The sequence below is a fragment of the Apis dorsata genome, unplaced genomic scaffold (assembly GCF_000469605.1).
Source record: "Apis dorsata unplaced genomic scaffold, Apis dorsata 1.3 scaffold_165, whole genome shotgun sequence".
Lineage (NCBI taxonomy): Eukaryota > Metazoa > Arthropoda > Insecta > Hymenoptera > Apidae > Apis > Apis dorsata.
Genome location: NW_006263454.1, coordinates 603,617 through 612,976, shown reverse-complemented (window position 1 = coordinate 612,976; position 9,360 = coordinate 603,617). Strand labels below are relative to the sequence as shown.

Genomic DNA, 9,360 nt, shown 5'->3' with positions numbered 1-9,360 from the left:
TTTTTTTTTTTTTTTTTTTTTTTTTTTCTTTTTTTTTTTTTTTTTTTTTTTTTTTTTTTTTTAAAGAATCGATAACTACAATGACGTTCCTTTTTATTATTTTTGTTGGTAACAAGATACATTAAGGGGTCCAGAGGAACCTTGAGTGGCATGCATGAGTTTCAGTCAAAACATGTTTAACCAAACTTTATATAGCATCATTATATTTGCTCCCATGCACATCACACCTCCAGACTTCACCCATGCAGCAAAATGCGCTTTTTAATTATTTCTCTTAATATTATATAAAAAATCTATTTCTATTGACTTTTAAGCTCTTTGCCAATACTGTACGATACAATTTTGTTCCAGTCAATTTTCGTTCGCATAACAGGTAATTGCCTTCGTAAGGCCTTAAAAGTTGTGTCAGACATTGTTTGATAATTTTCCGATATAGCAGTTTGATAGTCATTTTCTGATTCCTCAACAAGCCGTATTAATTCCTTTGCTGTTTGTTTTTCACTTGAGATTGGTAAGCTTTCTTTTACTTCTTTGCTACTGACCAGTTGTACATTTCCATCTTCATAGTAATGAACTTGTACTTTAAGACTACCTCTTAATTCTGCATTTCCAGAACTTGGACTAAAACTTACAGTCCATACAGAACGCCAACGGCCATTCCAAAAATTTTTAGGTTGAAACTGATGATCTTCTATGCAAGCCGTTAAGGTAATGTTACCTATATAAATGAATACCATTTTTTATTTATAATTGCTATTTTCAAACAACTAAACTTTAATAAAATATAAGAAAGTAAATAATACCTCCTTGACTCTTTCCAAAAACTGAACATGCACCATGTCTATAATGACTTTGAGTATAAGTTGTTATTTCATCTTGAAGAGCTGATCTCCAAGGTTCAGCCACAGAATCTGGTTCATATGGTTCATAATCCTGTGCTTCTTTTCTAAGATGGTCATATTTAAAACTTTGCTTGCTGCGAGCATCATAAAACCTTTGCCCACCTAGATCATTGTGTTCTGTTATAAGAGCAGGATATTCGCTACCTTCAATCTGAAGTCATAAAAATGAAACAAATGAATAGATATTAACATAAAATTCACAAATTAAAAAATTTCATGGTACAAAATACTTATAATGAATTATATTGATATCTAACCTTACTTTAACTGAATCTAACTGATAAAATTATGAAATAAAAATTATTTTCTCAAATTATATAATGAAATCAAAATTGAATTAATTTTATCAATTTAATTAATCTTAAATATTTTCTTTTAAATTTATTAAAATCACTACGAAATGTAACTATAATTAACCCTATTGCAGCGTACGATTTCAATGGAAATTTCACTATGATTTTCACATAGCAACTGTTGTGTACCGATTCGAGGATTCTTTAGATAAACAATCACATCAGCCAGGTGAACATTATCGCGCTCCAATTTCACTATAAAGTCAATGTCACCTGTCGAAATTCCGAACGCGTGTTGCTCAATTAGGAATGTTACTAGGCATTGAAATTTGATCCAACACTTCCCGGGGATAATATAACCTTCGATTACCACAAATACTAAACAATATCCCAGATACTATCACAAAAAATTATAAAAGTTCATCAGAGAGGTCGATGATGTACCTTAACAGGCGTGAGCTGATCCTTGTTGTATTGAGCAAATGCTCCAGACGCACCCTCCTTCAACAGGTTGTCGTTGTTTAACAAGACTCTCACATCATTAAAAACCTCGTTGAATTCGCCTGGTGGTGAGTGCAGTATAAAATCCGAAACTATTCGTACTTTTTCTTGATCAGGAATCACATCTCCGTCCGCCGCCATCTTACCTTTCCACTGGCACGCACACTCCGCGATGTCAAACCAAGGTTAGTGCAGTGCAGGTTGTACCGGCGTATCGAAGCACTGCCCCATATACCCGGTGACGCATCACAAAGGGGATACGTATCTCTATTCTCTTAATCAACTCTATGACATACATATTTTTCTATACTTCCTCACATTCCAATAATGTGATGAATCATACACTTAAACATATATATGTGATGCATACGCTTAACAAATGATTATATTTATTCTGAAAAAATATTATATACATATATTTAATATATTTATTTAATTTTTTATATTGAAAGTGAATAATTATACGATAAGTTTATTTTTAACATTTTTTCATATAATAAGATTATAAAATTATATAATGACTTACATGCTACGATTATTATAAATAGAATACAACATAAATTATTTTTCTTATTGAAATAAATATGTTTAATATTTATTTCTATATATACTTTTCTTTGAAAAAAATATATTCAAGAGAGAAGATGTAACAAAGGAAAAATATAGAAATGAATTCTAATTACTCGTTTCGGAGACAACTACTGTATTCAACGAATCTTGACGAATATAACCTTCGAATAGCATTCGTGATCTTTTCTACAAATTTTCAGACAGACGTGGTTTATGTACAAACAGATAGGGTAATTTATTAAAATATTTTTATCTGTTTGCATAAACTTTTATATCAAGAAATGATCTCTTATTAAAAAATCATCGCCGGATATGTCGATTTACCCGCTAAAATTTGAATAGCTTTTGAAACGAAAGAAAGAAAAGAAAGAAATTTAAATTTAAAATAGAACATAGCATGTATTTGCATTGAAAATAAACGAATATATTCTATGCATAAGGATCTATTTTTTTTAATTTTAGATTTAAATATACATTATATATACAATTTTGAATAAGTATTAAAATTTTTTGAATTTTTTAATTTAAAAAATTTTAAATATTTGAATGATTTTAAAAATATTTCATTATTCATTAAATTCATTTCATATTAGCGTAATATTAATGTAATAATTAGTTTTATAATAGTTTTTAGGTAATATCGCATAACGCTGAAATTATGGCAGATGATCCAAATCGAGACCTTTTGCCTGTCAGAGAAGGTTCTTGTACGGATACTTTTAGTAGTATAGGTTCGTATCTATCTTTTACGATAATATTACTTTTCATTTTTATAATTTTTATTTTAAACAACTTAAAGATCCCAGGGATCGGCATTGCGTAATTAAACTCGATCGTTATCAACTGGAGGATAGATATTTGCGATTACTCGAGGAAGCAAATAACTTGAAGAAACTAACAAATTGTCAGGAGGATAAAATTAAACGATTGGCAACAAAGTTGATGAGAGTAACCGCAAGTACAAGGCCATGTTCGCTTGCTTTAAACATTTATGAAGATAAAAATAAAATAATCGCTCTTGAACTTGAGAACTCCAAGGTAAGAGTTAAATTTTTTTTTCTCATTTTTACAAAAAAATTTAAAGATATAGAAATAAAAATAAATAAAAGAATAGAAAAAAAAAAAAGAATAAATATTTCATCCTTAAATAAATTCTTTATGAAATCTCTTGCTAAATCCATTTTCAAATAGATAACTGTTACGATTAATTTGATAACATTGCAATTGATTTTTCAGCTCAAAGATAAAATCACAGTATTGAAAAATCAACTATTGAGTCATACGATAAGCAGTAGATCGTCATCAAAAACTCGCGTGAGGCCATCATCCGGACGCATGTAAGTGTATAGCGTTCTATCACAATTACAAGTGATCCATAACGATCTATGATTCACACTCATCATGATAGATAACTGAATCGAGATCCTTGTTTCAGAACTTGCCGTAGCGAAAGCAGCCGTACCAAATTATGTTGTCACTGTTTAGACGATGATACGTCCAACGTGCAAAGCTATCTTGAAAAAATCGAGGTAATAAAATCGATGTGGTTAATTAAAATATTTAATAAATAATTAAATAATAAATATGTATGATTCCTCTTCAATATTTAAATTTATTAATCGTAAAAAAATAGGGATGATGCATTTTCAAAATTGTATATTTGTCGAACAGGAATTGGAATCGCAGAAAAGTGAAATGTGTTCTCGAATAATTCAATTAGAGAAAGAGGTAGCCACTTATACCACTATTTGCCAAAGAGAGAAAGTAGCAGACAATGTCGAGTACATAAAGATTTGGCGAGAAATGAAGCAAATAAACGATAAACTAATAACCGCCGAAAACGAGAACGGGTCATTGACCGCACAAATCGACGATTTGAAGAAAAAGCTCGACGAGAAAACGAAGTAAATGCCTCTTATTCTTATCCTCTTTTTTTCCTTCTGTTTGATTTGCATGATGATTTGGATTTTGCATTTGAATTTATCATCATCAGTATTCTTTTGACCACTTTTTTCTTATAAATAATTTTATCTTAAAAATCTGTTTCCATATCAGACCAAATAAATTTTATACGCTGTGCTATCTTATTTATAAGATAAAAAGTTTGAGTAGATTTATAGAAAAGAATATTATGCAATTAGGAAGAACGAAATTATGGCGTCAGAGCTTTTATTGGAGAAGAAACGAATAGCGGAGATCGACGAGCAAATATTGAAAACGAAAGATTCTGAACTTTCGTTACGAGAAAAGAACGAGCAGATAAAAGATCTCCTAAAAGAGGTAAAGATACTGCAGCAACACAACGAGGAACTTATAATACTGAACTCGAAATATACAAAAGTGGAGATAGAGAACAAGGAATTGAAGAAAAAAGTCATCGATCAACAACACGATCAAGAGACTTTGAAAACAGCTGTTGATAACGAACAGGCTAATATCATTGCGTTGCAAACCTCGAACGAACAATTGTTGGGAAAACTCGAGGAATTGCAGAAAAACATAGAAAATTTAACGGTCAGTAATTTTTTTTCCCCGAATCGATAATGTCGATCTCTTCAAATAAATTCCATCTTCATTTTTCGATCGAAAAAATTATTTTTTTTTCTTTTTATCGTCGGATAGATCGATATTCTACTCGATGAATTTATTTAGAATATCAATAAATGTAACAATGATTTTATTTCAGAGTTATCAGACGCAAGCGGAGAAAGCGGAAGCTAAGGACGCGCAGATATCGATATGTTTCTCTGACATGCAGATATCAGCATTACCTACGAAACATGATTTGATGTGTAAAAATATCGAGGCCCAAATAAAGTGCCGCAAGTGTTCCGAATTAGAATATGAAGAGGTAAACGCAGTGAAAAAAGAGAAATGCAAGAAATGTTGCGAGCCAATAGACAACGAAGATTTACATAAGAACATGTTGTATAATTCTCGTATAAAAACAGTCGAGAATAAATCGATGCAAACAGAAATTGTGAAAACGACCGTTGTGGATGGGAAGGATTATAACGAGATTGTAGCATCTAAGAAAGAAATATTGATAAAAGAAGTTATAAATTCCGAATCTCAAACTCTATGCTCGGAAAGTATGAAACGTGCCATGATCACGGATTCACAGTGCTATAGCTTGAGTCCAGACAAAATGTTGAAGTTTTTAGAAGAAGCGCAAATAGGTACAACATGTCCGGAAGCAATAAAACAGAGAAGCACGGCCACTGACATTGATTACGATATTTTGGATCAATATCAGAGACAAAGGCAAGTTGTCTCTCTTGAGAAACTGCTCTTTGGAGATTCTTGATTATTGTTGATTAATTATTGGTTGTCCGATTATTGTTCGCATTATCTTAGTCTTGTGTTTATTTATTTTTATGTCGGTCAAGTGATTTGATATCGATATAACGTTTAGATTTATAATTAAAAAAATTTTGTTGTGTTCATTGAAATTGGAAGGTTTAATATCATTCTTCCTGATAAATTAGATAATGATAATAATTGTGACTAATGAGAGTACGAGAATCTTTAAAGCTTCCGAATATTTGTTGGAAGATTTTCATGTTCGTTGGAACGATATATAATCGTATATTTTAATAAACTATAATAATATAGTTAAGATTTATAGTTAATAGAACAGCATAATAAATTTCTGTCTTGATATTAATATATTATCTTATTTCTTTCTTCTTCCTTTTCCGTGTAATATTAACAATTTAAATTGTAGATAAAATATATCTAAAAATTATCGTCAGACACTGTGTTACAGTTCTACAGAGAAAAAAGCAAAGCAAGAAACTTTTGAACTCAAACTTCAGCATCAGAGTAGGAAAGACAAGATAATTCCTTTGGAAAAGCAATCGGCAGATCCGAATAAATTGATATCCGTATTGTTTAATATTCTTCAAGAGTATTCTTTGACTTGCACCATACCCAAGGAAGCCTCTACTCTCTATCGTCCGGCGAAACGTGCAAAATTTCCCAACATCGATAACGATGTAAAAACAACGGTATACAATGACGACGTGTCAAGCATTCCCTCTTCAAAGAAAATTTGTTGTAGCCCTTACAAGCAAGAAAAGATAAGGAAAAAAATTTCCAATACGAAGAAACGTCATCGAATCAAGATGATCAACAACACTTGCACTTGTACCAATTTGAAATACGATGGGAAATGTACTCATTGCTGCAATACCTTGGTGAAATCGGTAACATGTTGATACATTATTAATGGGGAGATTAATCGCGGAATACGATTAGCATAACGGAAATATAATAAAAAAACGAAACGAAGGATGTTAAGTTTCGTTTTTTTTTTCCAAATTATGTCGCGAAATTCTTGGAATCAAAATTATCAGATCATCAACAAATATCGAAAATATACAAATTTCGGGAACGCATATCGAATCTCGATAATTTTTATTTAAATAATTTTGATTTCGTTTCGCGAAATTCATGTTTTGTCTTTTGAAGTCAGTTGCAGAATGATGTTTCTCCATACGAATCTTGGAATAAAAATGAAAAAAAGAACGGAGAGAATCCGAAGAATATCTCGATGAACTCTCCAGCATCGTTGCAGGATTACGTCAAGCATTTGGATAAATACAAGGAATTTATGACCGAGGTGAGGTATCTTGGATACCAAGTAAGACAAATATAATTCTGTTTAATTTATAATTTAATAAATATTCGAACGCCGTTGTTCATTAAGAAAGATCGTATCACGAAAATTTAGATGAATGAAATTGCGGAAAGTGTACAAGCCATGGATCCGATACAAAATTTCTTGCAACGAGAACATAAATCCGAATCGGAAACCCATTGCAGCTTGGAATGTCCAAATATCGATTGCATCGATATTTCGAACAACGATTCGTTTCCATTGGTGATCGGGGAAGGTCAGGGCCTTGTCGAGCTTCACATCGTTTCCTTGCAACTTTCAACGTCCGTTAGTAGTATCACGAAACGGAATATCCCCAATACGCGTATACATAATTTTGAGAAATATCGATCGTTTGTTGTACCAGGCTAAGCAGATACTTTTCCAAGAGAAGGATCTTGGTAACGTGTCGTTATACGTGAGTTGGAACATTTGGAATCAAGAAACTGCCTACACGCCCACCCTCAAGTGTCCCAAATTAAACTTCAACTCGTCCTTCGTATATCGAATCCCGGATCTGTTCTCATTTTTCAACTATATCCTTCTAGAATTCGTCATATTTCAAGTGAACGTGTATCAAGAGGATAACAAAAATTTTATAGTGGCCAGGGGAAAGCTTTGCATCAAGGATATATTGGACTATCCTCAGAACAAGCTCCACTATATAGCCCCTGTGAACAGCGTTATCCCGTGCACGGTCGGCATGAATTTTGGCCAATTGTCCTTGTGGGTCAGATTGAGTTGCGATCTCGAGAAGGTGGAGGCTTTCAAAAAGAGGCGTGGAATAGTGTCGGATGTTGAGAAACCAAAGAAAGAATTGGAATCGAAAGTTGTGCCGAAAGTTGTGCCGAAAGAAGAGATAGTGCCGAAGGTAGTAATAACGGAGCCGAAAGAAGAGACGACTCCCGAGGAAGATCCCGAAGTTCAATACGAATCAAGTACAGAGGAGATGATGGATAAATAATAAAATACGTTTTATATGAACGATGGAATAATCCTTGATCCTGTTTAAACACCGATCCATTTTCTTTAGATGATTCTGACGAAGTACAGTCGATCGTTCTCGAAAAGCTCCCCGATTTGGAAGAGAATTTGACCGTGATGAAGGAGACCGATGAGGAAACTAACGCCTCTATAAAGGATGTTCTACTCAACAATATGCTGTTTAAATGGAGAACCGAGTCGAATGAGGAAACGACGAACGAGGAAGAAAATAATTTTAACGAAAGGTTGGTGATAAGATGGTTAAGAGAAAAAAAAAATTAAATTTAAAAATGCCACTTTTGAGTAGATTTGTACCTAAAGAGAGGTTGGACCCGGATTTATTTTTCAAAGAACTAGAAAAAGAGAACGTAAGGGAAATGCAATATTTCAATGCTTTTGATACGATAGCTAATATGATTCAAGATTCTTCGTTCGATTCTCTTTTTTTCATCTTTTTTTAATCTTCGATTCGCGATATATAAATTCAGGATATTGACGTAAACGAGGAAAAATCAAACGACACGATTAAGGAAGTGGCCGACGTGATAGTGGAGAAAAATTGGAACAAGTATAAGGAACGGAGTCTTCGAACTGCCAAGGGCATGTATCTAGCAATCGATCTAGCAATTGATTTTCTGGATAAATTAGAATTATTCACGAGAATCACTTTCAGATTCCGTAAAAATCCAAGAACCTGTCATCGATGAATCCAATGATAACGTAATTTTCTTCTCAAATTCGTTCTTTAATCGCGAAAGATTAAGATTTCACCCAGAGATTTCATACGAATTCCCTTGTTTTTTCCCCCAGGAAATTGAGAAGGATGTGATAATCATCGAAATCATAAACATGCATTTGTTTTCGACATCTTATGTTATGCAGAATCCCGATTACGAACTATTTTACATCGAGTATTGCTTCTTGGGTTATTGCGGCGCTGATATGGAAACGATTTCGGTGAGAAAACCATCCTATCCGAACAAGTTTTTTGAATTTAATTTTAAGAAACGTAAGTAAAAACAGTCTCTTTTACAAAAAAAAAAAAAAAAAGAAAAGAAAAAAAAATTGGAAAAAAAATAAGAAAAATATTGTTCGCAGTGTTTCGAATAAGCGAAGATAAGTATTCGGTGCAAAGCGATATCTTACGTGCGATGTTGGACAATACTACTAATCCTAATATAAGATTCATTGTCGTTTGTGAACCACTTCCGGAAGAAACAGATATGAAAGAGTGTGTGGAAATAGGGTAAGATAAGGGAAGAAATCCATCAATTTCATCCGTATTAAGTAAAATATATCATTTGAAAAAATGATTGTAGATACGCTAATTTTAATATAAGAGAATATGCATTAGGAGAGGCTAAAAAATATAACTCGCTTCCTATCTATGGTGTAGAGGAACACGAAGAAATTGGTATCTTAAAGGTAGGCATAATAATTACAAGTATTC

General features: G+C 32.5%; 3 protein-coding genes across 3 annotated transcripts in view; 2 read left to right on the top strand and 1 right to left on the bottom strand.

Annotated features, from left to right (window-relative positions):
- Positions 1 to 8,123, top strand: part of LOC102673723 (putative leucine-rich repeat-containing protein DDB_G0290503) — a 65,034-nt gene extending 56,911 nt beyond the window's left edge. The window contains exon 23 of the mRNA XM_031509621.1: positions 8,109 to 8,123. The gene's annotated coding sequence lies outside the window, so the exon portion shown is untranslated. The remainder of the gene's footprint in view (positions 1 to 8,108) is intronic.
- Positions 1 to 9,360, top strand: part of LOC102672978 (centrosomal protein of 290 kDa-like) — a 13,373-nt gene that overhangs the window by 3,050 nt on the left and 963 nt on the right. Inside the window, exons 2-19 of the mRNA XM_031509630.1 lie at positions 2,894 to 2,997; positions 3,066 to 3,304; positions 3,503 to 3,603; positions 3,702 to 3,795; positions 3,938 to 4,170; positions 4,408 to 4,780; positions 4,953 to 5,530; positions 6,036 to 6,474; positions 6,744 to 6,890; positions 7,002 to 7,214; positions 7,294 to 7,864; positions 7,960 to 8,155; positions 8,218 to 8,278; positions 8,399 to 8,510; positions 8,584 to 8,630; positions 8,721 to 8,919; positions 9,009 to 9,156; positions 9,230 to 9,335. Of these exons, the coding sequence (XP_031365490.1) occupies positions 2,925 to 2,997; positions 3,066 to 3,304; positions 3,503 to 3,603; positions 3,702 to 3,795; positions 3,938 to 4,170; positions 4,408 to 4,780; positions 4,953 to 5,530; positions 6,036 to 6,474; positions 6,744 to 6,890; positions 7,002 to 7,214; positions 7,294 to 7,864; positions 7,960 to 8,155; positions 8,218 to 8,278; positions 8,399 to 8,510; positions 8,584 to 8,630; positions 8,721 to 8,919; positions 9,009 to 9,156; positions 9,230 to 9,335 (3,930 nt within the window). The 5' untranslated portion in view covers positions 2,894 to 2,924. The remainder of the gene's footprint in view (positions 1 to 2,893; positions 2,998 to 3,065; positions 3,305 to 3,502; positions 3,604 to 3,701; positions 3,796 to 3,937; positions 4,171 to 4,407; positions 4,781 to 4,952; positions 5,531 to 6,035; positions 6,475 to 6,743; positions 6,891 to 7,001; positions 7,215 to 7,293; positions 7,865 to 7,959; positions 8,156 to 8,217; positions 8,279 to 8,398; positions 8,511 to 8,583; positions 8,631 to 8,720; positions 8,920 to 9,008; positions 9,157 to 9,229; positions 9,336 to 9,360) is intronic.
- Positions 64 to 2,083, bottom strand: LOC102674122 (F-actin-capping protein subunit alpha). The gene is made up of 3 exons (XM_006613908.2): positions 1,640 to 2,083; positions 804 to 1,053; positions 64 to 718 (listed from the first exon to the last, which is right to left on the bottom strand). The coding sequence occupies exons 1-3, from the start codon at positions 1,835 to 1,837 to the stop codon at positions 300 to 302; spliced, it is 867 nt and encodes a 288-aa protein (XP_006613971.1). The 5' UTR covers positions 1,838 to 2,083; the 3' UTR covers positions 64 to 299.

What these genes read in the sequence shown, in the direction of transcription:
- LOC102674122 (XM_006613908.2), bottom strand. Translation starts at nt 1,837, where the DNA reads ATGGCGGCGGACGGAGATGTGATTCCTGATCAAGAAAAAGTACGAATA. An exon ending in ATCAGCTCACGCCTGTTAAG is followed by an intron (nt 1,054 to 1,639) that starts GTACATCATCGA and finishes TTATGACTTCAG; the next exon opens with ATTGAAGGTAGCGAATATCC. An exon ending in TTTTGGAAAGAGTCAAGGAG is followed by an intron (nt 719 to 803) that starts GTATTATTTACT and finishes TCATTTATATAG; the next exon opens with GTAACATTACCTTAACGGCT.